This window comes from Salminus brasiliensis, chromosome 2, assembly GCF_030463535.1.
Source record: "Salminus brasiliensis chromosome 2, fSalBra1.hap2, whole genome shotgun sequence".
NCBI classification, from domain to species: Eukaryota; Metazoa; Chordata; class Actinopteri; order Characiformes; family Bryconidae; genus Salminus; species Salminus brasiliensis.
The window spans coordinates 40,942,942-40,970,929 of NC_132879.1; the positions used below are offsets into that span (position 1 = coordinate 40,942,942).

General features: G+C 38.7%; 1 protein-coding gene across 3 annotated transcripts; it reads left to right on the forward strand.

Moving 5' to 3' along the window:
- The first annotated feature begins 19 nt into the window (after positions 1 to 19).
- myrfl (myelin regulatory factor like) lies at positions 20 to 27,944 on the forward strand. Of its 3 annotated transcripts, none has more exons than XM_072672739.1 (26): positions 28 to 435; positions 1,544 to 1,614; positions 5,427 to 5,514; positions 5,629 to 5,690; positions 8,609 to 8,996; positions 9,095 to 9,198; positions 9,310 to 9,457; positions 15,480 to 15,675; positions 15,756 to 15,832; positions 15,975 to 16,085; positions 17,806 to 17,896; positions 18,099 to 18,299; positions 18,545 to 18,653; positions 19,177 to 19,286; positions 19,375 to 19,535; positions 19,827 to 19,899; positions 19,995 to 20,083; positions 20,729 to 20,791; positions 21,383 to 21,438; positions 23,364 to 23,546; positions 23,638 to 23,676; positions 23,810 to 23,894; positions 24,139 to 24,213; positions 24,981 to 25,089; positions 26,768 to 26,842; positions 27,373 to 27,944. In XM_072672739.1, the coding sequence occupies exons 2-26, from the start codon at positions 1,569 to 1,571 to the stop codon at positions 27,457 to 27,459; spliced, it is 2,826 nt and encodes a 941-aa protein (XP_072528840.1). In that variant the 5' UTR covers positions 28 to 435; positions 1,544 to 1,568; the 3' UTR covers positions 27,460 to 27,944. The 3 variants fall into 3 exon arrangements, with proteins under 3 accessions (XP_072528843.1, XP_072528840.1, XP_072528841.1); XM_072672740.1 differs by having other exon boundaries at positions 23,376 to 23,546; XM_072672742.1 differs by lacking the exons at positions 23,638 to 23,676; positions 23,810 to 23,894; positions 24,139 to 24,213; ... (1 more) ...; positions 26,768 to 26,842; positions 27,373 to 27,944 and having other exon boundaries at positions 20 to 435; positions 23,364 to 23,621.
- Positions 27,945 to 27,988: the final 44 nt, after the last annotated feature.

A 27,988-nucleotide genomic window follows, 5' to 3' on the forward strand; every position in this document is an offset into this window, starting at 1 on the left:
TCATTTCTGTTTGCACACACTGACTAGCAACACTTTCCTATGTGTTGCTTACAGTAAAGCACCCTTTCCATGGCCACTAGGCCATAAAGAATGCTTCTTTTATGGCCTGCAACAAGGCCACCAGCCCCTCCTCTACATGCAAACAGGTATACGCCTGCGCAGGGCAGATAGATGAATTTTCCCTCTGATCAGTGAACAAAGTACATTAGATTCAGGGGGCACGGCAGCCGCCATTTGCATTAGATGAGGAACTACGCAAATTTACAGTAGAAGATACTTAAAAAATTGTAAAACCTGATATGGCATACCACCTGTGGTGTTCCCCTACCTGTGGAATTACATGGAATATCACCAAATGGATTGCACTTGAATGAGAAGTTGATTTTGGTGAGTTGAGACTTCAACAGAACCTGGCACCTCCATCTTGAGGAAAAGGTAGGAGCTCTTTGTCGTTATCTGATAAGGTGGGGTAGAAAATATCCCAACCATTTTATATGTTCAGCTGATAAGTTTGATTTTATTTATAAATGACATTGGTACAGATCATCATATGACACTATAGGCCTTTGGCAGTGTCATATGTGTAGTTTTACCATGAACGTCATATTTCGGTATCTTTTAAACCTGCTGCTTCTATTTTCAAGGCCCACTAATGAAGTTTGTTCAAAGAGCATCATTATATATTTTGTAAGCTTCTTTGAATCAGGTTATAAATACAATTATATTTTAACCCTAGGGAATCTGAATTGATATTTACAAAAGGAGTAAATTGATTGTGACTAGCAGAACTGATAGAAAAAAGGGAAGATTTCAGGAAGCACATAAGAAGGTGTTATTCCCCAGCTGCAAAAAGAACTACATTGGCCTATTTGATGTGATCCAACTAGAGTATTTCATCACATTTAAATTAGATGCAGTACATCTTCCAGTAGAGCCTATTAATGTATGACAACATCAGCTGAATTTGAGACACTGATGATTAATTAGTTTTAAACAATATTGAGTGGTTGTTTCACCAGCTTGATCAATTGTAATCATAAAGTATATGTTACCTAAACTACATTCCCCTCTTTCCATTTCCCTTTAGCCATGTAAAAAAAATCTTTAAAGTAATGTTCAACGATTTTCACCACTACTTTTCTGATGTTTGTTTTTTGTTTGTTTGTTTGTTTGGTTTTTTTTTGTTTTTGTTTTTTTACTGTGTCACTAATAGAAAATGGTATAATCAAACCAGTTGCATGTTGTCATCCTACTGGCTGTGGCTTTTAGTCAATTATGATGCGTCATTATGAAAATCTGATCTATACTAAAATTTTAACAACACGTGCTACAGAGATGCCTAAGCAAGTTTTAAAATGTTACATTTTCTAAGGCCCTGATTAGTTATGTTTCTTTTAGTGACCACCTTAAGCCATTTACTGCTGTTTTGAAAATGCAATCAAGTCATGCAATAGGACAATACAAATGCTTCACAAAAAAATGAAAATGTAATAAAAATTGGAGATACAGTAGCCAAACTCATTAACAACTACCTGTCCAACAGGTTGAACAGGTTTGGACAAGGTCCAATGGATGTACTTGGTGAAAATGAAGCCCTCCAGCAATTCTTTAATGGTAAGAAGCCTGCACAGTGGTACCTTCACTGCACAATTTAGTTTTTGCTTAAAAAGACAACATTGTAAAAGAATCCCTAACACAGACTCTTATATTGCACAGGCTGTGAAAACATATTTTTACTTATTCTATGCAGAATATGTTTGCTATCTTTGCAATAACTGGTTTGAGAACCTTTTACTTGATGAGAAGAACACACCATCATTCAGCTTGACAACTACAGGCTATGCATCTGCATTCAAGTCACAGATGCCTCTCCATTCAGAAGATGGGTTGAATCAGGTGCTTTACATGACAAGGAAGCAAAACTGACGTGCGCTTAAACACAGAAGTCACAGTTCTTTTTAAGTTACAGTAACCGATTTATACTGGCCATTAAAAACCTAATCTACAAACTTTGAATCCACACAAAAATGTAGTGCTCATTTATTTTTTATCTTTATAAAGATATACAAATTACATGCACTGTTCGAGTTCAGACTTTGTTCAAAACTCATTTTTGGAAAATCTATTTTATTCTTTAAGAAAATGATGATAGCAGATTGATTTAACTTTACAATACAAATCCAGCTGAGACTGCAATCTAAACTGTGGACATGAATGTGTATATCTGTAAGAATCTATTAAAGGTATAAATATTTATTTAAAAGCTTTCAAAATTATATGATGTTATATGACTTTTATTTTTTAAGCACTGATAATATCAGATCAAAGTTAAAATTGGCCTTGCAACATGTTACAATTTGTAAGGATTTCAAAAGTTATGCAGTTTTTAAAAATAGACAAATAGAGTTTATACAAGGCACATAAGGCACAGGCTAAGGTTAAGAAAGTAAAAATATTTTAGTGACATAATATAGTATAGTGTTATACATAAACTATACAAAAAAATATAATTTGGCCATCCAAGACAAACTTTTGTCTAAATATTGCTTTTTAGACTTATTGATAGTTTTGTCTTTAGTTTTCATTGTTAATCATTTAAATTCCTTAAAGATGAAATGGGATATTAGAAATATGCACTCTCAAACAAAAAACACTAATTCTTTAGTGTTACATCAAGCTTCTTGGGTGTTTATATGCATTCTCTCTCAACACAAATATAGAGCAGCATACTCAAGGTCTTAGTAATAAACTTGAATGCACTTTGTTCTCTTGACCTGGTAAAATCTGAATTACATAATCTGAAGACTGATTGGGTGCTGGTCGGAAAAGAAGTAAGTTGTCAATTTAGAAAAAGAAGGAAGTTGTCAATTCTTCCCTGGTAATGATTTAATGACCTAGACATAGTTTAGAAGTTTAGTAAATATAGTATGGTACTAATTGTAAGTTACTGTTATTGTTTATTTAAACAGTGCTTTAATCCTGTGAAAGAATTACTACAGCATCTGCAAATGAATTGTCTAATGTTTCAAAGGAAAAACAAAGCGCCATTCATTTCACAGCAAAGATAACCTTTTAAAGCATAATATTTATTCATATTTACATCCTTTGTAAACAATTTGACATATCAATTAAATGATAATACAGTGGTGAGGAAAAGTGTTTGTCCCCTTTCTGATATCTTATTTTTCACTGTTAAAACATAAATTAGCTGTGGTTTATCACATCCTTGGAATGCTCAGAGTTCAATTTCTCTAGCCACACCCAGGTCTGAGGACTGCCACACCTGTTCTCAATCAAGAAATTACTTGAACAGGACCTGCCTGACAGTGAAGTGGAGTGAAGTGAAGTGAAGTGAAGTGGACCAAAGTTTCTCAAAAGTTAGACATCATGGATTGATCCAAAGTAATTCAGGAACAAATATGATGCAAAGTAGTTGAGATCTGTCAGTCTGGAAAGCCATTTGTAAAGCTTTGGGACAAAAAATTAAACAGTGGTAAACCTTCTTAGGAGTGGCCGGCCAACCAACATTAGAGCACAAAGATGACTTATCCAAGAGGTCACAAAGCTTTGTAAACTCACTGACTCACTGCCAGTTATCACAAACACTCGATTGCAGTTGTTACTGCTAAGGGTGGCCCAATCAGTTATTAGGTTTAGGGGGCAATCACTTGTTCACACAGGACCATGTACGTTTCTCCAAACAGCTCCCTAGCACTCTGAAAATTAAAATAATTGATGTTCACAAAACAGGTGGACACAGCCTTTTCAGGTTCCCTGTTCATAATGTAATAGTTAAGTAACAGTAGTTAACAAAGTTTTCTGTTGGAAGTTGTTAGGATATTTTGAATGAATAATAAATGGGCTGACTGTAAGACAGTTCTGGCTGAAGTGCAGAATACATAGGCATTTACTGTTAGATGACTGGTAGGGCTTTGATGTGCTTGCATAAAGGCATGAGGAATAACAGGCAGGCAGATAACAGGCAGATCAAAACCCCTGATGCAAAAGAAACATAGAGGACCACTTGGCCATACCACACTTGACTCTTTCATTTATTCATTTACTCCAACCTATTCCAACAAAGATATTCAAGGGTTAGTTCCCTATTATCAGTTAACCAAATTAATTGGTTTGACTATATTCTCAAGCAAAAAAAAAATCTGGTCTCATATTTTAGACCTAGATTAAACCTTATAAACTAAATCAAATATGTCAGAAACACTGAGCAAATAAATCACACATTAATTGTTGTACACAATTATGTTTTTGTTATAATAATTACATTTAATAATTAGAGGTTGAACATGTGTATGAGCTAATGTTAGAGCAAAAAACATGGTTCTTTATACTAATGCTTAAACCCTGAAATTTAAAATGTAAAAAAAACCCAGAAATAACCTCTTGGATGTTATGTTGAGTATTGATGGTTGCCCAGTTAAAATGGCCTGTGTTAAAAAAGGCCTTACTGTAGGGGGGAGGAAGAAGGTTTAATTCGCAAGGTTTAATTCACAGTCAGGAGGTTTAATCCGTTCCTCAACAATGACACACTTCACATTTCACTTCACATTTCTGGGCAGGCTAAGAGACACAGAACCAGCATCTAAAGTAAAACAATGTGAACCAACGTGGTAACCCGGCCAGCGGGTCCCCCCCAACCCGCCACCACCCATGGCTCACCCGCCTGCCGCTGCTGCCTGTTTGGTGGCTGTGCTGAAACCTAGATGGACTCGTGTCTGTCTGACACTATTAATATCACCACTATCAACTTTTTGTTGTATCTGCTTTGGTAATTTTGATCATTAATGTTTAAATAGTCTGGCCAGAGGAGGATGGGTCCCCCTTGTGAGTCTTGGTTCCTCCCAAGGTTTCTTCCTCCAGCTCTGAGGGAGTTTTTCCTTGCCACTGTCGCCGCTGGCTTGCTCACGGGGGTCTTTGACCCTTCATGTTATTTCTTCTTTCTTCTCTGTCTCTGTCCTTTATTAAGTACTAATTATGTAAAGCTGCTTTGTGACGACGACAACAGTTGTAAAAAGCGCTATACAAATAAATTTGACTTGACTTGACTAATGTTGCCATATTTTACACCAGTGTGATTTTCATGAGTTTGCATTGTATATAAAGCTGCCCTGCAGTACATCCATTACTCAATTAAGACCTTTTGCTGTCAATGCTCACTTATTTTTTCTATTTCAATGACTAAACAAGATAGATAACAGCTCAGGCTGTAATCTTGGTGTAGGTGCAGTATACAACCATGAGATCAAGGTCAGGCCTAAGGTCATATGTCCATAAGTCACAGAGTAAATAGATTATAGCCATAGTCATAGTGGCCATAATATGCTGTCAAGAATGTTGTGTTATCCTATGCATTAAGATCTCGAATGGTCTCTGAACAGCTAACAAAACTGTTTTTGCTAATTTTTCAGGGCAAGATGTCAGTGGTGTACTGGAGAGTGCAGCAGTGGACACCAGCATTCTTGAACAATATCTGAGCAATGACATTGACCCCACTTTGTGAGTTTTACTTTACTAGAGAACCAGACTGAAAATTCCAGTGTACCTTTTTTCCTTGGTTCTATTTAATGTGTACTGTTTGCTTTGTTTTTAATCTATTTAAATTTTTTCTAGCATGTTGCCAGAATCCCCTCCAGATTCAGGTTCAGAACCTTGTTCTCCACCACAAATACCAGGTAAGACAAAGTAGGAAATTTTATAAGTTAATTTATCTAACAGACATAAATGACACAGCGTTAACAGTACATATATACACACTATAAATAACACTAATTAAAATGTTTCAGTGCACATAATCCAAACTAAATTGTTTAATAATGTCATGCAAGCAGCGGCGGACAAAGTACATCATTCCTGTACTTCAATAAAAGTAGAGATTTTAACACATTTTAAAAATGCAAACATTTTATTGCACAGTGAAAAAAAATGATATTAATCAGAATCAAGCTAATCAGAAGTACTGCTTATGTTAGTCTTGGATACTGATGAACAGCCATGAGTCTAATTCTCCATACAGCTGTTCTCCACCAACACAACAGAAACACATCACACCAGAAAAAGCAGACACATGACACTGACATCACAGCCCTGAGCTGCAAGAGCAGTGCAACATTACATGTGTCTGATAGCTACACAAGAGTAACTTTCTGGTGTCTATATGGGTGCAATAGATCGACAGTGTGCTACACTCCATCACATATTTGGTTATTGTTGCTATATCTGACAAGAACAACATTTTTCACATTGTATTGAAAAATATTGAACTTCCAATTTCAGAACCTTTGTGTGTGGGGGTATATATGCCAATGTGCATCTAAAGTGTGGGGATAATTTTACACAGGAAGTCCCATTGCTAACCGTTTCTTAATCGTCCACTGAATGTACCTAAGGCTTTTCTTGATAATGCAGGAACTTTAAAACATGTAGCTGATTTTTAAATGGCTCTCTGCCAACATATGTAGTCCACAACATGTCCGATTTCTTGTTCGTGAGGTGTGTAGACTACATGTCATTTGTGCTTCTAAAGGTCCAGTCAAAGCTTAGTCTTTTTAACCATTTATAGGTCACGTGCATTTAAGGTACTCTTTAATACAGTCTAGGATGGCCATAAAAAAAAGCATTACTCAAAAAAATTTCAAAAAGTACTTCTACTACTTTTTTTTACATTGTTTTGTTTATTTTGTTGATTGTTAAATGTGCTGCATTTTATTTATTTTACTTCAGCTATTTAATCTATTTTGGGGTTAAGACTTTGTTTAAATGGAAAGCTGTTAACACTAAATCATTTTTTGTTACAGAAAAGTTCCCTTACTATGTGTTTAAGAAAAGATGCTTTAAGAAAGTATTGCAATATTTTTTTCATTATTTTGGAGAATTTATTTTTATTCCTAACACAGAGTAATCTAAATATTAGTTGTTAGATTAACCATTAATCAGGAAAAAAAAACTTGGGAAAACTTTTCTCAAGATATCAGGAAGCGAATTGTGGACTTGCACAAGTCTGGCTCATTATTGGGTGCAATTTCCAGATGCCTGAAGGTGCCTCATTCATCTGTGCAAACAATTATATGCAAGTACAAACATGATGTGAATGTCCAGACATCAATTGCCTTAAATTCCCTCTCTCATTATTCAGGCATTTAGCAAATAGAAATAATTTTGGGAATCCTAATTGACCTAAAACAGGAAAAGTTTATTCTGATTTCATGTCAGACAGTGAGAAATAATGAATGTGCCTTTTTATACAGTGTATGTAAACTTCTGGTTTCAACTGTGTATATATATATATATATATATATATATATATATATATATATATATATAAACCAAGCCTTGGTGGACTTGTGGTGCTTGTGAGCATTGTCCTGTTGAAAGGTCCAATGACACCCCATTTAAAATGGCATACTGTGGGGTAACGAAACAAAACATTTTGGTGCTGTGAATCAGCAGTATGTCTGGAGGAGGAAGAATGAAGAGTGAAAAGTGCACCCTACCCTCAGTAAAGCATGGCAATGGCTCAGTGATGCTCCGGGGTTGCTTTGCTTCCTCTGGCACTGGAACCCTACAGCATGTGCAGGGCAAGATGGATTTAATCAAGTATCAGGACATTCTAGGAGAAAACGCCATACCTTCTTTGAGAAAGCTGAGGCTAGACCTTCCAAAAGGATACTGACCCTAAGCTTACCTCAACGTCCACCAAGACTTGGAACATCCTGGAGTGACTGAATATTAGTGACCTGGAGGCCATTTCTGGAGATTTCTCAGGAACGCTGCCAGAAGCTGGTGTCTGGCTATGTCAGGTTTAATAATTCTGCAGTAGAAAAAAAGGTTAAGTAAAAAGTCAACTACAGCCAACTTTTTTCAATGTCAATTTTCTCAATGTCTTCATGTCTTATGTCTTTGTTTACAAGGGAACTTTGACCATTACAGTGTGGTTGATTTATTATTTATCATTAGATGTTTCTCGTGAATTTTGGATATCTGAAGTGCCAACCAATCCAGAAACTGTAATAAACAAAGGGAAAAAGTCAGTTCTTTGTAGGCTGCCCAGGTCTGAAATCTTGAGATTTACAACACTGCCTTCCTACATAAGGGGGAGACATAAGAATTATACCACCCCCTTATCTGAGTATCTTCACATCTTAAGAAGAACAAGTGTGTGTGTGTGTGTGTGTGTGTGTGTGTGTGTGTGTGTGTGTATGACAAAGAACAGCAAGAGTGTGTGTGAAACACAAAAGAGAGACAAGCGACTAAAAGGCAGGTGAACTTTGGGTAAAATAAATGTTAGCTATGTAGTGCAAACAGGGCAAGTGCATATAAACTTGAGGAAACTGTAAACTAGTAGTTCTAAACAGGGCAGGGGTATAATATTTCACATTTAATGCATATCTATGTCAACTCTTGGTGCTAGCTTCCACAACCATAGATCATGCAAATGTTAACTGACCCTTGCGACAACACAGGGACTGGGAATGGCAGTAATTTCTTGCTACATGTAAATCTTTGATTCTCTGATGAGATTACATTTTATTTGACACTACTCATTGTTAGTAAATTTAATGTTAATAATTCTATCATTCCTTTCTTTCTCCAGATGTCTGCTTGGGTTCTAACTGGTCTAATGAACAGATCAGTCATGAAACTCTTGCCTTGGCACAACACCAACAAAAAGAAGGCCTGTCGGAGCACTATGGTGCTCCAGCATCTCTTAATCACCATCATGGTAGGGCCATGAACCACATAAAGGCCAGCCCACCTATATTAGATCAGGTTGTATGTGACTCTCCTGTAAAACACATAAGTCCAACCGAGGGCTACATTCAAGCCAGCACACCTTCTATACCACCAGTGCACAAGGCTGCACAGGACAGCAAACACCTTCCCACTGTAGAAGCCAGCACGTCCACTGTTTCCACATGTCTCTTTCCGCATGCTGCATGCCTAGACTCATACATGGTCCCCAAGCTTGGCCTGAACGCAGGGTGAGAAATGTTTGTGTTATGTAGTTTGTGTTGTTAAGGTTTAAATTCTGGCTTTGCTTACACATTGATAGCCTCATTTGTGCAATTTCCTTTCACAGGACAATGGTACCTGAAAGCAAGAAGAGAAGGCGCTCAGATTCTTCTGTAGGGAGCAAGGACCAGTGCCAATGGAGTGACACAGTTTGGACCAAGCCTTCAATCTGTGAGTGTACAAAAATTAAACTAAGGGTCAACCAATCAGTCAGTTTGTAATGGAAAGATAGGATGAACCTAACTGTTCTCAAGTTTTGTTTTTTTTGTTTTTGCGCTGTAGTAAGTCTTGAGGACGGGACATGCGAGATGCCACATTATGATGGTGATGCTCATGGGATAAGTCCAGTAATGGCATACCAGATGTTGACATGGGACAGATACCAGCCCTACCAATGGAGTACCCTCTACAGCAGCACTTATCAAATACTGTAAGTTTTTACAAATGCTTTGCAGTCGCCTCAGTTATTGTTAGGACTTTATTTTAATGCTGGAGTAGGTGATTTATTAGAAATATTTTTTATCCCAAAAATCAAATCATCAAATCAAATGTATTTGTATAGTGCTTTTTACAACTGGTGTTGTCACAAAGCAGCTTTACACAATCAGTAATTAGTAAAAAGACAAGAAATCAACAATCATGAAAACCTAAGACCCCCAGTGAGCTAGCCAAAGGCAACATTCTCCTCTGGTCAGAACTATTTATACATTATTAATAGTCACCGAACCACCAAGACTGCTAAGGTGTGCAATGTAATCTTCATATGTTTATATAATAATCATGGTGTAGTATAACTTAATATAATCACAGTAGTGATGGTAAGAGTAATGATAGTTAATGATAGTAATATTAGTAGTGGCAGTTAAGAGTCCATTTAGATTTTAACATAGTAATTAGATAGGTAGCAGTGGCAGGAGGGTGTGCAGCTGGTCTGGCATGGTGGTGGGGGAGCCTGGTGGTCGAAATGATCAGTGGCAGCTGGTCTGATGCAGGTAGACGGGACCCCAGCCTTCTAACAGGTCGCTTTGGATGAGCGGACGGCTATGTACTAGAGAAAGATTTAGTAGTAGTAGTAGCAGTATCAGAGTGTGGCTGACAACTCCGGCAGGTCTGACTATAACAGCCTAATTATAGTTGGTGGTTGGTGTGGCACAACAGAGAACACCACTACCTGCCACTGAGCTACCACACCATGTGGGAGATTGGGGTTCAATTCCCAGTCTGGGTGACTATGCTGCGCTACACCAATAAGAGTCCTTGGGCAAGACTCATAACACTACACTGACCCTCCTCTGTAATACAAGTAACCTTGTAAGTCGCTCTGGATAAGAGCGTCAGCTAAATACCATAAATGTAAATGTAATTAAAAGGAGAGAGCCAGAATGGGACACAGGAGTGATTGTGTGCAAGCAGTGAGACGATAGCTCCAGCATCTCAGTATACTACAATTCCCTGTGTACATGAACCCCTGGATCTGCAACCTTTATCTTAGAGAAACATTGATTACCAAAAGCTAAACTATACAGATGATTTTTTATTTTTGAGACTGTGTGAGTCCCGAACATTATCTGAAAGGCTTTTCCAGAGTTGGGGGGCTTTATAAGAAAAGGCTCTTCCCCCTGCTGAAGCTTTCTGGGTTTTGGGAACTAACCAGCACCCTGTGATCTAAGTAATCTTGATGATTCATAATATGTAATAAGATCTTGCAGGTACTCAGGAGCAAGGCCATGTAGGGCTTTGTATATTAATAAAATAATTTTATAGTCAACACAGAATTTAACTGGAAGCCAATACACTTTTGATAGAACTGGGCTGATATGGTCAAATTTTAGTTTTAGTAAGGACCCTTGGCTGCAGCATTTTGAACTAGTTGAAGTTTATTGAGGTTCCTGCTGTAACAACCTGACAAAAGTGTGTTGCAATAATCTAGCCTTGAGGTAATAAAAAGGTGTACTCGTTTTTCTGCATCTTGTAGAGACAATGAATTTCTTAGTTTGTTCTTAAGATGAAGAAAGGCTGTCCTAGTAATATAAAATTATATAAAAATATAAAATATAAAATTATAGATCTGAATATGATGCCAAAATTTTTAGTTGCTGGACCAGGAATAATGAAAAAAAATCAGCCAAGTCTAACATTAAGTCTGTTTATTTCTTATGTCTATTGGACCTAAAAGGTGAACCTCTGTTTGTTACTGTTAAGAAGAAGGAAGTTATGTGACATCCAGCATTTTACATCCTTTATACAGTCGTGAATTTTCTTTCATCTATCATGGTTTGATCCATCTATCATGATTTATCATCAGGTTTGGTTGATATATAGAGCTCCATGTCCTCTGCATAACAGTGGAGGTTAACACTCTGTCTGCTTATAACTGTGCCCAGTGGCAACATGCGTAATGTGAATAATAGTGGTCCTAAAATAGATCCTTGCAGAACTCCATATCTCACTTTTGTATAATTGCAAGATAAAACTTTCCCATTAACAAACTGGTAATGTTCAGCTAGATATGATTTGAACCATGATAGGGCTGTTCCTATCTTTACAACCATGTTCTCTAACCTTTCTTAGAGAATAGTGTGATCTGTTGTATTAAAGGCTGCACTGAGATCGGGTAGAGCTAATAGCGACATGTAGCTTTAATCAGAGGCTAGAAGGAGATTGTTTGTAATCTTCACTTTGAGACAACTAGGGTTGTCTCAGTGCTGTGATGGTGTCTGAATCCAGATTGGAATTTCCTGTCATGATCCACTCGGTCCGACAATGACGGGAGAATACTCGCAGGGGATGGACCAAGGCGAGAGAGTTTATTGATAACAATAAACCGTAAACAAAACAGAAATGCAGCAATGATTACAAGGGATAAGGAAGAACTTAACAAAACCGTGACAAACAATACTGGGCAAAAAAAACACACCTGGGGCTGGTGAGGCACTAGGGCTGTGCTAGCTGCCGGGGCTGAGCCAATACCGCTACTCCGAAACAAAAACTTCCAAGCCGAGCTTGGGAAAACTATGAACTAAGACAAAGAGTAGCGCTAGTCAGGCGCGTTGAACTTACAAGACTTGAGGGCGTGAGGAGTCAGCCGCCAAACCTAGACGATTGGACTCTACAGACTAGTCTCTACCGTGAACTCAATAACCTGGGTGCATGCGGTACACTAAGAGTAATTCTTGGCCACCAGCAGCTGACAGTAACCCCCATCCCCCCCCTGACCAGCGACCTGCAGAGCATAAATGGACGCCGAGGGACCCCGCTAGCCTAGCCTACTGGGACCTGACGAGACGAAGACGAGAGGGCACAGCACCAGCAGAGGCGTGAACCTCCTGGGGGCGGCCACGCAGACCGGGGACTGGCATACGCCCATGAAGACCCTGCCTCTGTGCGGGGCCAATGCCCTGATCGGCCAGCACCCCGAAGCACACCCCGGGACCATACCCCTCCAGGACCCTGAAGCGTTGCCTCCAGCCCCCACGCCTCCGGGAACCAAGCCCCTGGATAACAACGTGAACGGGGATCCCCTTGCCTCCGCAGGCCCTGGTGGCGTTTCCTCCGGGGTGACCACGTCCCGGGACCCAGACCCCACAGGCTTAGCTGAAAAACATGAATCATAAACACATCTGCGGTGAAAACATGAACACGTCTATGACCCTGAAAACAAAAACCAAACGAAGACCACCACTTTACTTGAACAGGGTCTAGATGTCTTAGGCCAGAATCCATTGCAGCCCTCCCCCCGGGGGCCGATGATCCATGCCCCAAGAAGGCGCAATCCTAGGGGCCGCAGACTCCATGACCGACGCAGTGGCCGTCATCATCGCATGTACTGCCGCGGAGGGCGTCTTAGTAGACGCTGGTGCTGATGCGGAGGACACCGACGCAGAAACCGACGCGGAGGGCACGGCCTTCGAAGGGGCAGACGTGGAGGGCAGCATCTTCTTCGCAGGGGCCGAGGCAGCAAGCCCCGCCTTTGCTGGACCTTGGGCAGCTGGTACAGCTCGCTTTGGGGCAATTCTTGGTACCACCGCCGGACCAGACCTTAAACCTGGGGCAGCTGGCAGTGTTTGCCCGATAGGGGGCGCAGAAGCCACTGCCCATACACGAACCGAGGCGGACGGGGCCGCCGCCGTGGCTTGAAAGGCAGACGGGGCCACCTCCTTGACCCGCGAGGGCGCACTGGGCGCCTCCTTGACCCGCTCCTTGAGTTTACTGGGCGCCCCTTTGAGTTTGGAGGGCGCGATGGGCGCCTCCGTGGCTTGACTGGCGGGCTGGGCCGCCTCCTTGGCTTGACTGGCGGGCTGGGCCGCCTTCGTGACCGGTGAGGACGCGCTGGTCGCCGGCATGACGTGATCCGGGGCCATGAGCGCCGCCTTGACATGATCCGGGGCCGAGAGCGCCGCCTTGCCTGTAGCCGAGGAGCTGGGCACAGCCACCGTAGCAGAGACCCTAGGCTTAGACCTAGGGCCCTGGACCTCGGGAGCAGATGTCGGCTTAAGGTGGCACACACCCACCTCCATGGGCTCGCTGACAGGTACCGCAGACGACCACGTCAACGACTCTGGACCCGTAAACCCACCCGGACGCTAAGTAATCAGACCGGTCTGCCTTCCAGGCCCGGCAGCTAAACCCCCAGCTCTCTGTGACTTTGGCTGTGACATGGTGGGGGTAGGGCGACCTGGGAGTTGGTCGAGCCTGATGGCGAGCGTTATGAGCTCATCCAGCTCAAGCAACTCACCTCGGTATGCCAGCTCCTGCTGCAAACGGGGGGCAAGCCCATTGCGGAACTGGACAGCAAGCACAGCGTGACTCCACCCACTACGCACAGCTAAGGAGCGGAACTCCAGCGCATAGTGAGCTACCGGCCTGCTGCCCTGCTGCCCTGCCACAGCAACAGGTCGCTTGGCGTGAGCCCCCCTCGAGGACGCTGAAACACCACCTTGAAGTGCTTCAGGTACTCCGAGAAGAGCTCCACGCTAAGGCCCAATCCATAGCTTCTTCAGCGAGACGGGATACAAGAAAGGCGACCTTCGCCTGGTCAGTGCTGGTTCCTTGACTACATAAATAAACCGAGCACTGAAACAAGAACCCCTCGCAAAGCTCTGGATTGCCTGAATACCTTTGGGGTGGGAGCGGCGGCGCGGGCGAGACATTTCCCATACATGTCATTCTTACTCAGGTACGAGCAGAGTTGTTGGGCCACAGCTTTTTCTAATATCTTGGATATAAATGTTAATTTGAAATGGGTCTGTAATAAATCATTAGTACACCAGGATCAAGATTTGGTTTCTTGATCAAAGGTTTTATAACTGGTAATTTAAGGCGTTTGGGTACAAGGCCTAAGATAAGGGACAAATTTACTATTGTTTAAAGAGGTCTGATTTTAATCTGGATTATTTCTTTTAGTATTTTTGAGGGATTTGTGTCAAGTGTACAGGTTGTAAAATTTGCTGAGGAAACAATTTTCTCTAGTTCTATAGCTCTATAGCTTCCAGCTATTGTTTTACAACTGAGTTATGCTCTAAATCAGCTACACCAGGTGTTGGATTTAATAATGAGGGTTGGATTTGTTGTCTAATATTTTCTGTTTTATTATTTAAAAGTCGTTTGGTGTTTAATATCTTCCTGATTTAGTAAGTTTAGAAATCACACTAAAGTATTCTGGGATTTTTTTTGTAATTCTCGATCAGCAAGGCAAAATATACAGAGCAAGCTTTAATAAGTGCCTTTCTGTACTCAATAAGGAAGTCTTTTCAGGCAGAGTGGAACACCTCTAATTTTGTCGTCTGCTATTTCTGCTCTAGTTTCCACACTAAAAGTCCTATTAATTCTTTCTGACCTGCCATGACCTGCACACCTACTTCACAACCTGCCCATGTGTGCATGCTTTGCATGTGTACTTTGCATCTGTGCATGTGTGGAGTCTGTCACACACACAAATGATTGGCAGAGAAAGTTAGACCAGTACTTAGAACCACTTGCACTGCTAAAGAAATATGAAAATTAAAGTGGTATATGATAAACAGTAAATATTATTGTGGTGGTGGAAATATTTACTTCATACTATATATGTACTTCATGAGAGAGGTTTTAAAATACCCTTTTTACTACAGGTAAACAACCTAAAAAAATGACTTCTAGCTGATCCTAAAAAGACTGTATCAGAAAAATGTCTCTATCTTAAATTATTGAGTTGTGATTACATAATCAAGTGTTAATAATAGTAATTAGAGTAGAACAAAAAACGAGGAGAAAAATGGTTGCAGAAGTGTGAAAGTAGTTTCGTCAGGTCTTCAGAAATGCTTATATATATATATATATATATATATATATATAGTGTTGACCACTAAGAGGCTTTTTCATGTGTAACAACAGTTGGCACAGTTGGCTCCTCGAATACAAAAATGTTTTCTCAAATCTCAAATTTTCTGCTTTTGTGTGCATGCGCTTTATAGCCCATCCCCTGGTTACCATGTGGACACAGATAAAGGTTTCAGCTATTCCACAGCTGATGAAGCCTTTGTGTGCCAGAAGAAGAACCACTTTCAAGTCACAGTCCACATTGGGATGGTTGGAGACCCAAAATATGTTGAAACTCCAGCTGGTCCCATGCCTGTAGAAGGATTCCAAGTTAATGTTTTTGGAGTAAAGGTAGTATATTGTACAAAAATATGCTACTCATTCTAATCTCTTCACATGTTTTGTGGCTAAAACTTCGACTTGCCTTTCAGCTTGAAGCGCAGAACCACCAAATCACAATAGAGCAGTCACAGTCTGACCGCAGCAAAAAACATTTCCTGCCAGTTCAGTGAGTTTTCTTATAACCAAAATGAATTTTGATCTTAATTCAAGTTGCATAGATTGCTTTGTTACACACTACACATTTCAAACATGTTATGTTAAGGTTTTTAATGTCATTTGAATTTACTCTGATCTAATATCTTTTTCAGAGTGAATTTGCCTGGAAACAAAATCACCAAGGTTACACTTGGTCGACTGCATTTTAGTGAGACCACTGCCAATAACATGAGGAAGAAAGGCAAGCCTAATCCTGACCAGAGGTCAGTGACCCAGATGTGCTTGGCTTGTTCTACACTACCCAGGATGTTTAGAATGTGTGTGTGTGTTTTGTTTTGGTTGACTTAATAGATTGCCATTCAGATCCTCACTATTTTTATTGTATGACAGTTTTAATAGTTTGGAGTATGGAGTATGGAGTGTAGAAGCCATCATCTTCAACTTTCGTCTCTTCACCCAAGCAATACTGCCAATGCCATTAGTAGCAACACAATCCCAAAACATGATAGGTCTACTTTTGACTCACAGGCAAAGTGTTAGTTTCATTAAATGCATTTTCCCCCCAAAGTAGATTTGCTGAATGTTGCCAAAGAGCAACTCAACTCTTGACTCAACTAGACTGTCATCCAGGTTCTTGACAGTTACATGAGGGTTTTAATTTGCAAGTGTTACCAGAGTAACCAGTTTTCTTGGTCTTTCAGCTTTCATCTTGACCTGTACAGTTCTCCTGAACAGCCATATCTTAACATTCCTCACCATACAAACTGTGAGTGGGAAATACTTGGCTGTCTTTTCATAGCCTTCCCCTGCCTTGTGGGCATTGATTGCCTTCATTGTTAGACAGCCTTAGGCAGTTTCTTAGAGAAGCCTACTACATTACGAGTAAGATTTTATTACTTGGTTATTTGATTTGGCTGTTCCTCTCAATTATAATTGGCCTTATTTAATATAATTAGGAACTTATTTACTTAATAAAATATGTGCTTTTTTGAAGGTGAGCCTTTGCAACACACAGGCCACACTAATGATGAAGACCGATATCAAAGTATTGGCCAAGGAAAAAAAAAGCAGCGACAGATGACAAACATTGTGAGAACTGTATAGAAAAAGCCGAAACAATGATTCCCAAACCTTTGCATAGACCCCTTTGATAGTTTAGATTTAGATTTTTATATGTTATGAAAGACAGGGTAACTGCATTAGGATTTGCTGACAATTTTGTGTGCTATTGAGACTACATTCACTACTTCTTAATTTATAAATCTGCAAAATGTGTCATTTGGCAGACAATGCCCTTAATAACTTTTGCATAAGACTATACATACATTTTTTAAAGTTATACTTTTGAATACAGTGGCATGCAAAAGTTTGGGCACCACAAGTCAAAAATTTCTGTTACTGTGAAAAGCTCAGCGATTAAAGGTGAACTGATTTTCAAAAAGCAAAATAAAAAGTAAAAGATCACACATTTCATATTTTAAGCAAGATTCCTTTTTTTATTTCCTTTTTTATATTATCTTTCACAGGTTAAAAAAATAATTGCCCAAAGCAAAAATGTGTGAACCCCTGCACAATACTTAGTAACATGCCCTTTGCCAAGTATCAGAGCTTGTAATTGCTCTTTGTCTTTTGATTTATGTTTGGATTTTTTAGGTTTGAAAGCAAAAAAACTTGGGGGACTGTGAGCGCCCTGGCAAAACCTTTGGCCTGTGCCTTTTGAAGTAGTCCTTTGTGTAGTTATCTACGTTGTGTGTTTAGGATGCAGAAGCCATCCAAATGGTCTTTTGTATTATCTTCATACAGAGGGTGTGATGTTTGCTTTCTCTTTGCCTTGTTTCACTTTTCTGTATGGTTATGCCTTGTAGAGATTAATTCATTTTCTTCTCACTTAGCTTCTCAAAGTAGCAGGTCTTGGACTGATCTGAGCGCTGCAGGTTAGAATTTATTATGACTATGAGCACTGTAATGTTTCTCGTTTGTCAGGTACTTTCTAATGGTTGTGGGGCTTTATGCAACTGTCAGAGGAAAAAGTTACATGTTGGTTGCAAACATATCTGAGAGAATCATTGTTAGGGTAAGTCTTGCCTTGTACAATTAAGTCTGTAAATGTTTTTGCTCTAGTTTAAATATAATGTACCTTATTCTTCAGAAAAGATGCTTGACTTTCCTAAATCCACATAAATAGTCATAAAAATTCTGTTGTATTGTGGGACTGAAAATAGTATTGTCTTTTTTTTAAATAATAATTAAATAATTCAGTAATCTATTTTTGTGAGGCCTCCAATCCTGGACAGTTTGAAAATGACAGTGAGGTGCTCTGGCAGAAAGGACAGACACCTGACTCAGTAGTGTGTCAAGGAAGGGTTGGGGTCAACACAGACTCCCCAGATGAGGCTCTCGTGGTTTGCGGGAATGCGAAAATAATGGGCACGGTAATGCATCCATCAGACAGGAGAGCCAAGGAGAACATCCAAGAGGTAAGGGTACTGCATTTCTTACCATTTAGAAAAGTATTTAACAAAATGAGCCCTCAGAGGGCCATAATGAAAACTTTTAGCATGTTAATTAAAAAAATATTCTGTAGGCACCTAGAAATATAGCATATATTGGCACCTAGAAATATATTTTATGGCATTTGCAAGTGTTAATCAGTATGTTACTTGAGTGAGTGGAATGAACTCAAGATGATGCATCAATATTAAAGGTTCTTGAACATTCTCAGGTGGACTCAACAGAGCAGCTAAAAAGAATAGCTAAGATGAGAATTGTGGAGTATGACTACAAGCCAGAGTTTGCAACAAAGATGGGAATTGACCAGGTGCATGAAACAGGTGTGTTGTAAGCCATCATCCATTCAGACCACATAGTCTTTTAAAACATATACATTTCTGTGTGGCCTTGATGCCCCATGCACATCCTCAGGCAGTCATAGATGCCTAGTGGTCAAGTTCTATGACAAAATGAAAATTCCAGAACCAAATGAGGATCAGACTTTTGGACCCCATAGTTTCTAAAACAGCCTTTGAGCTTTGACAATACACTGATAGCCCATCTACATGATCCCATTTGTAGCATCAGCATTAAAGTGGTGTAGTGGATTGGGCACAATATGGCTCAATTTGAATGTGTTGTGATGGTTGGTGCAAGGTGTCCCAGTTTTAGCATCTCCCAAGCAACTTTTACCAATTGAAAGCACTGTTTGCAGCAACTTCCAGGTGTGATAATTCCACACACATACTGACCTTAAGGAAAGGAGGCACAATATGCTACTGAATAAACTGGCAACTAGCAGTATATGCTATTTAATATGCATTTGATAGTATTTGATAGGTCTGTGTTTCACTGTCTGGTCAGGGATCATAGCCCAAGAGGTGAGGGAGCTGCTTCCCACAGCAGTGAGGGAGGTAGGGGATATTCCATGCTCAGATGGACGGACACTTCACAACTTCCTTATGGTGGACAAAGTAAGTAACAGACATGCAGAAGCATCATATAATATTATTATACTAAATGTATCTGCTGAGCACCTTAAATTCCTACGTTTTCTAACAGGAGCAGATCTTTATGGAGAATGTAGGAGCTGTAAAGCAGCTTTGCAAACTCACAGACAACCTGGAGATGCGCATCCAAGAACTGGAGGTGTGGAATTCTCGTCTGGCCAAGCTGAAAAACCTGGGGAGCATGCGCTCCAAAAGTGCTACTGCCGATAAAGAGTAAGTGTTTGACAAACATATGCTGCATTCGGACTATTAGCACTGGAGTCTATTATTGGAGTCAATATTCAATGAGGTTTTTGTTACATTTGTTGTTGCTATATTTGAATGTCACTTTCTATGATGTGTGTTTGCATATCAGAGATGGCCATTTGCTTGTACTGTGAGACTCTGTGTTCTTGAATTAATTCTCCAAATTTCTGCAAATGTTTGTTTGTTTTGTCTTATTGAACTGTTTACTGTTCACACACACCTGCTCATACAGAGTTTTGGGTTACATTTGTGTTATAGGAAATGCACAAAAAGCAACAAAATTCCAACATCAGTGCCCCCAAAAAAAACATCTCCATTGAAAGCTGGAAAAGTAAGTAACAGCATAAAGACTTGCTGTTGTAACACTTCAAACTAATATGCCCTTGTTACCCAAAAGTTAACTCTGAAAATATGTGTCTGGAACAGAAGTATGTATGTGAGAAATACCAGTACTGCCTTCAGCACAGAATATTTCAAGCTACTATCATTCTGCTTGTGACAACAATGGCTTTTTGGTGAGTTCTTCCTATTTTATCTTCATCATCTTCTATCTATTTATCTTCTATTTTATCAACATGCTTGACATTCTGACCTTTTTCCAACTTTCAACTCATCAAAGGATCAGATGACTACTATGTGTCATGTTATTGTACAGTTTTTTTTTGTGTGTGTGTGTTAAATATGGCCAACTGCCACTGCCAACATGGCCAGTTAAGACCAGATTTAGCCCAAAAGCAGACTGCAAACTGCATAAAGAAATCTCCAGCAATCCTAAAACAGTTAATTTCAAAGTACATCATCTACCACTTAAAAAAGACAAACTCTTGCTGTCAAAAATCCTCAGGTAAATATTTTTAGTTTATCAAGTTATTTATTTTCCAGACAGTGGAATGGTTGGTTTGGGGTTATTTTAAATCCTGTCCCAGACCATTTTTTAGCAATATGTATGTTCTGCATTTTTTAAAGCAAACTTGATTTCTGTGGATACTTCGGTAAATTTCTTTGGATTTCAAATACTCAAAATACTCTTATGCTGCTCAAAGTTAATATTTATACCAATTGTAAGTTTTATTTGTCAGACTGAGATGTTCACTGTGTGTATACGTCATTTGTGTTAGACTTTGCTTTCTCATGTAATGAAGTAAATGGTTTTATTTCAGTGCCATCTGCATCACTGCACTATACATGCTTACACTACGAGAAGACTCAGATTATGGTTCCAGGTATAGTCATTAATACTAAATAAATCAATTAGTTTCTCTTCATTTATACACTATATGGACAGAAGTACTGGGACACCTGTTCATTTATAGTTTCTTCTGAAATCAAGGGAAAGGCTTTCTACTACATTTTGGAGCAGTGCTATTAGGATCTGATGCATTCAGTGACAAGAGCATTAGTGAGGTCAGGATGTTGGATGATCACCACTTCACCTCATCCCCAACTGCCCAACTCATCTGAAAAGTACTGGATGAAGCACCATCATTCCAGAGAACCAATACCTGCCATTAGGCATGGTGCCAAAAGGTTCATGTTTATCCAGAGAGTCCTATTCTATACGCAATACTTCTCTAAAGGGACTAGACATGCTGTGTGTGTACATTTACACATCTGTGTCACCAATGGGTGCAGCTTAAAGTAGCTAAATGCATTCATCAGAAGGAGTGTCCACCAGTATTTGGACATATAGTGTATTAATACAAATTATGAACCATTAGACATCATGTATAAATATTAAATAAAAAAACAGACAGCATATAGAACATATTACAAGTATATAATCAAGTTGACTTCTCTTTTTGAATATCTAATAGCACAAGTAACTCCAGCGTGTTTCCAGTGCACACTACCGTAGAGACATTGACTACAGGTATGCAAAAATCTCATTTATTCCCAATTTATATCTTATTTCATGAAATGAAACATCTCATGCTGGTGTAGTCAGACATGAAATTAGCCTTAACATATATGTTCAAACTCAAAAATTCACATGAAGAAACGTGTCAGCTGGATAATTGTTCCACCAGTGACTCTTCCCAACATACCCGTGACTCAACAAGTGCTAACAAATAAGCAGTTACAATACCTGTGACGTGACATACTGATGTACAACATGTCCACTTACAGAAAAGTACAACACATTTTTGGGTGCATGTTTATAATGTCTGTTCATGGTGGTTTACTTTGTTTCTGCCTCCTTTTCTTCTCTCTAAGGACCACTCATGTCTTATTTTTTGGGACATTTTGGAGTGTTAGACTAGCATCTCCTGTTGTAATCTAAAGAAAGCACTTGTCAAAAATTGCACGTGTCAGACTACTCCTTTAAAGCCTACTTTTTCCTTCAGACTGTATTTATAAACAAATTCAGTTGACAGTTGGGTTTCACTTTTGACCAGCCATACCCAGGCATGATTACTGCCAGACCTGCATTGTGGTGGTGTCATGGTCAGGGCCCGTTTTGTTTCTGCAGGATCTGGACAACTTGTCATAATTGAAGGAAACATGAATTTGGCATTCTATTAGAAGGAGAATGTCCCCACATCGGTTTGTGACCTAAAGATAAAGTGCAGTTGGGTCATGCATCAGGACAATGATCTAAAGCACATAGGCAAACACACCTCTGAATGTCTCCAAAAAAAAAACAAAATTAAGGTTTTGGAGTGGCCTGGAGAGTCCTGACTTAAATCCCATTGAAATGTTGTAATTCTACCCTAAAAGGGCAGTTCATGCTTGGAGTATAGCCCAATTACAATGAAGAAAGGGGTCATATTTCCTCCACAGTAATGTGAAAAACTCACAAAGGATAGTATAGGTGATCTAGGATAACTCATATACTGATATAGAAAACCTCTTGATCTTCAATAAACGGAAAGATCATTTAAAAGCTGCATTATGTATTTACCCAATTTTGTTCTTATCTTTAATTAAAATTAGTTTGATAATCTATTTAAATTAGACAGATATATAAAACAGAGGAAATTGGCAAATACTTTTTTCACAGCATTGCATATTATTCAGTACACACTGCACCCTTTTCAAACATGCAAATTTATCCAGCTTTAGATCATGAAACTCAGTCATGGAGGTATTCTGGTTCTAACGTACTGTATCTAAACCAAGCTTTCAGTTACAGTCAAGAGTATTCAACTCCCATTGCAAATTAAGTTTATTAGTATAAATAATTAAGGAAAAGATAAAAAAAAAGACACTGAATGTTCCTAGTGAAAGTTGGAAGCATTGTTTGCAAGTTCAATGTTAGAAGAACACTGGCAATGCTACCTGGATGTGGTAGTAAGAGGAAGCTAGCATTGGTTGTCACCAGATTTTTCAGGAGACAGGTGATCAAAAACTGCAAAATACCTGCAGCAAGATTTAGTGACAGCAAGCATTGAGGTTTCGGTTTTTATAGTGAGGTGAAAAGCCAGTGAAATAAGTAAACATATTTATCCCCAAACTCCGAAACGTACACTTCTACTGACCCAAAAGCACAGGAAAAGTTGGCTCCAAGGTGCTCAATAAGCCACAAAAATATATACAATAAGCCACATAGATTTTGGGATATTGTTCTATGGAGTGATGAAACCAACTGGAACTTTGGTATAAGACAACGAGTAAGGTATGCATTAGCCTCATAGTTTGATTATAAAACTATAATCAGCATACTTTGTATTTGTATTGCCTGATTAACTACTTAAAGGGTTTTCTCTGAACTATCACTTTCCTACATTTCTATTTTATTTAATCCATGTTTGTACCATCTTGATATATTGACTCTAAGTATAATCACACTGACAGTGTCTCCCACAGCCCCAACTAGTCCTTGGCCTCCAGACCTGGACTTCTCCAGTGTGTTTTATTCCAAGGACATTTACTGCTGCCACTTTAGTACAGCCAGTGACCACATTTCTGTCATGACCAGCCCAAGTGTTAAAACAGGCTCCCTTCATTCACTTTCGGATGCCAATCAAAGCCCCGGAGGTCTGAGCTAACAGTATGACAACTTTTCACTAAAATACTAATATTTATTTTATTGATGGTCTTAACTGAGTTTGTGTGTGTGGCTTTTCAGATACAACACTGTGGAAAAACCTCAGACATTTCAGTGACTGTAAGTTTAGGAAGCTAAAATCATAATGCAACAGTTTGCAATGTACCTGTAGATGCTGACACATGTAATTCACTGCAGTGTAACTTGTTTCTTTATTTTTTCATAATTAGACCTCTTTGTGCTTTCCCTACAGGGACAAATACGTCCATTAATTCAATTCTTATAACACAAAATCAGCAAGTTATAGACAAGTATTACATAGACCAGGATAACTGTGGGTAGGTGTTTGTTACTGTCCCCTTTAGTGCCATTTTCCTGTAATGTATGCCATTATAGCAGGAGTACTCACTCCTAGTCCTGAAGATTTACCCTTCTGGAGAGTTCAGAACCTTTATTCACCTTCATCAGTGGTATTGGATTAAGGTTATTGCAACTCTGCAGGGTGGTTGATCTCTAGGACCAGGAATGGGCATGACTGCAATATAGTAATACCCCTTAACCAGCATTGCTTCTTTTCTGCAGGAAAGGGAACTACAGCTATCTGATCCCCATCAGTAAACACATTCCTATCAACATGCCTGTCACTCTGCAGATGAAGTGAGTCAATCTGTAATAAAATACAGTGCCTTGTAAAAGTGTGGAATTTCTAAAAACTTTTTTTCTTTAAAACTTTTTCTTGTCTCTTATGTCTTTAATTACCTTAGAATGCCTTTAGTCTTTACATGTGATAATAGTTTACTCATAAGGGTAGAATCTTTCTTCTATGTAAACTTCCACAGCACACTGGTTGAATACTTAAGCAAACAGTGTTGTTGAATTTTGACATGGAATATTACTGCTGTCCAATAAAAAACATATATCTCAATTTTTGTCCCATTTTAGTTGCTCCTGTAGATGATCTGTAAACTACGTAAATAATTCTGGATGAACAGACTAATAGAAGTGTTCTAGTACTTGAAGTACTTGAAATAAACTCTTATTTTACATTGACTTTAATTTAAAGTCACAATGTCTGAGATATATGTTTTTCATTAGAGTGACACTATTTTCTTGCACAAAACCAAAATTACTTTCATCTTAAGGGTCAGTATTTTACCATAAAAAAAGCACAAAAGATCATTGTGCAATTTCTATTACAGATGAATCTGAACAATTAGGGTTATTTTAAATACTTTTGCAAGGCTCTTTATATAATACATGTTTTACTGCAATAAGACCACATAAGCACTGCCTGCCACACTGCCTGACCCATCCAGTGGAACAGGAAGATGGATCATGCAACATTATTTTCTGCATATTCTCACCATTCTCTCCATTTATTGTACAGTGTGTACAATAATGTTGCAATTTGCAATCACTTGCAGCACTTCTGAGCTGTTGGTGGTCCGCTTGTGTGGGTATAACCTGAGGGAGGAGTGTGCCATACTTCTCGACTACAGCCACTCTGAATTCTACACTGTTCCCAACACACAGGTGACACTCTTAAAATCATCACACTTAAATAACTTGAATGACCACATATTTTAACTGATCTACTAAGACTTTAATCACATGTTTAAACTTTGTAGGTTAAAAGGTTAATTCAATAGAAACTAGATTAAAGATTAGATAAACTAGATTGAAGTTTATGTGAATTATTCACATGAAGTCACAGTTTTGTCTGGGTTCTTGAGGTCAGAATGTGCAGGGTCAGTGGTCCACGTTGACCTATAGCTTTTTACCTTTTTACAGACATTTAGGTATAATTGAATTTTGATAGCTGCTAGCTAACATGGGCTGCTTTTGAGTTCAGTTACACTAATGTAAATGTTCTGTTCATGTTGTAGTTGATGGAGTAATGCTGTGAAATACAGCATAGTTAGCTTGTAGTGTGGTAGCTAGTTGTAAAAAGTTAACAAGCTAACAATACACATCTTCATATCGCCACTGTCCAATGAAAAACTTGTATTTCCAAAAGAGTGGAAAGGTAAACATTTCTTAACTAAGTTAATGAAAAATAAGTAATTTAAAGCATTTCTACTGGTCTATTCTTCTAGAATTATTTAAACAGACAAAAAAGTTTTTTATTGGACAGCAGATATGACCTTCCCTAATTAGCATATTAATAGGTATGTCATGACTTTGGCAACCTATTACTATGTAGAAAACCAATTCCAGTCCTGGAGGGACAGATTCCTGTACAGTTCAGTGCTTTATTGCCTCAGTCTCAACCTCATTTAGACTCATTGGTCTTGTCTCTGTCTCGGGATGAGGTGGACACAGGATTGCTGTTGAGACCATCCATGTCCAATGCGTCTGTCTGAGGTATTGTTAATTAGAAACTGTACTTTTTACTAAAATATCAACAATCCATTTAAGCAAAATAAATTAGTCCATTCTCTAAATGCATAAATCAAATCAGGCACTCAGAGTGGCTAACAGGGAAAAACAAGTTACTGCTCTTCTTGTTCAGGGGGCAGCCAAACTATCAGACACAAAGAGCCAGAGAAAAGGTATCACTGCAATGAGTAATAAGCTATGTACAGCGGGTGAAATAAGTACTGAATATGTCACAAAAATTTCTAAGTAAACGTATTTCTAAAGGTGCTACTGACATGGAATCTCATGGACATTCTCACCAGATGTCAGTAACAACCCATTTAATCCATACATGCAAAAAAATCAAACCTATGTCCTTAAATTAAGTTGTAGTAATAAGTAAATAATGAGAAATGACACAGGGAAAAAGTATTTAACACACAAAGAAAGAGAGGTGCAAAAAGCCATGGAAAGTCATGATACCAGCTGAAATCTATCAGTAATTAGAAAGCAATCCTGCCCCATACAAATTAATATCAGCTGGTTCAACTGTTGGCTTTTAAAATGGTGTCACATTACTAAGGGAAAAAACATGATGGGTAAAACCAGTGAGCTCTCTCAAGACCTTTCAATAGCATCTTTAGAATTTAGTAATGTGGTAATGAACTGTCAGTAAACTGCAAGTAATATGTTTTAAGCCAAAAAGTAGCATCTAGTCAAATATGAGAATTCATTGCTTCTGAAGACGTGGGCAAACGTATTATGATAGGACCCTTTTAATCAAATGAGTAGGTTTTCACACAACACAGCATTGCACTTCTAACCATTGCTAGTAACTGGATCTGTTTTACAGGGATATGTACATGAATGGCCACTGCCAGTTTCTCGACATTACAGATCATCCTACCACTTCCGTGCCTCAGTAGCAGTAAGAGCTTCTTCCTGTTTTTGCTTTGTATCTTTTCATTTTGGCCTCTTTGAGTCAAATATTTTACTCTATATAGTCTTTGTTTGTGGGCCACATATCTGCTCCACACACTCATACATACACAGCTTAGACACAAATCAATACACAATACATAAATAATTTGCCTGTTTTTTGTAGCTCATGCATCCACTAACTGTGTGTAGTCTAGACTTGGGCCTACGTTATATGCATGAAGTCTACTAAATAATGTAAAATATTTACATAAAATTAAATTAAAAAGTTCAGAGTTTTTTATACATTTCTGAAAAATGTTAATGAAATTTCTGATTTAGCTGAGTCAAGGTCATGTACTATAATTAAGTGACCCATTTTTAGAGTTTTACCTTACCTGTATTCTCTGCATGGTTTCAGCTCAATCTGTAAACATCTAGTTTGTACTGAATAATGAATGGTAGTGGCTAAATAATAAGTTTTAAGATGTATAGTATGGCACATTTAGATTATGTTCACACTTTTTTTGTGTCCCTTAGGGTCAGGCCGATTGTGCTACAGACCCCAACTATGCGGAAATGCTGTTTACTGACTACCACTTCCATTTCTACCGCCGCTGCCAGTGATATGGAAGAATTTCCTGGTATCTCTAAACAATAGGATGCCACAGTGAACTTATACCAACACAAGATGGAAAATAACCCCAATGAAATATGTTGTACAATGAAATGTGTGCGTGTGTGTATGTATTTTTAATGAGACGTGGCACTCTATGGTTTACGATGCTTGTTTTTAATTGTCTATTCATTATGTTCTAATCCAACAAAAATTATTGTATAGAAGTAGCGGTTTCCTTTGGTGGAACACAGCCAATATATTATCTTCATTATCACAAATATGTTTGGTATATATATTTTTGGTACAGCTGTCATAGTGTTGCATTTGTATTGTTGAGTGTATTCACAAGAAGTAGAGTTTTTTTTGTCAATCAACCAGAGTAAACACTGAACATTGATCACTTTTGCAACTTTAAGAATATATAACTTACATTTTTTATATGTTCTATATAAAGATGGTACCATTTCATACTGGCTCAGCTCATTTATGAACAAAGTGTCAGTTGTCAGTTGTTTCCTTCATTAAAGAATAAATAAG

Coding starts and splice junctions, on each gene's coding strand:
- myrfl (XM_072672739.1), top strand. CDS start 1,569: ATGGATGTACTTGGTGAAAATGAAGCCCTCCAGCAATTCTTTAATG. Junction 1,615..5,426: donor CCTCCAGCAATTCTTTAATG/GTAAGAAGCCTG, acceptor CTAATTTTTCAG/GGCAAGATGTCAGTGGTGTA. Junction 19,287..19,374: donor ACTTCCTTATGGTGGACAAA/GTAAGTAACAGA, acceptor GTTTTCTAACAG/GAGCAGATCTTTATGGAGAA.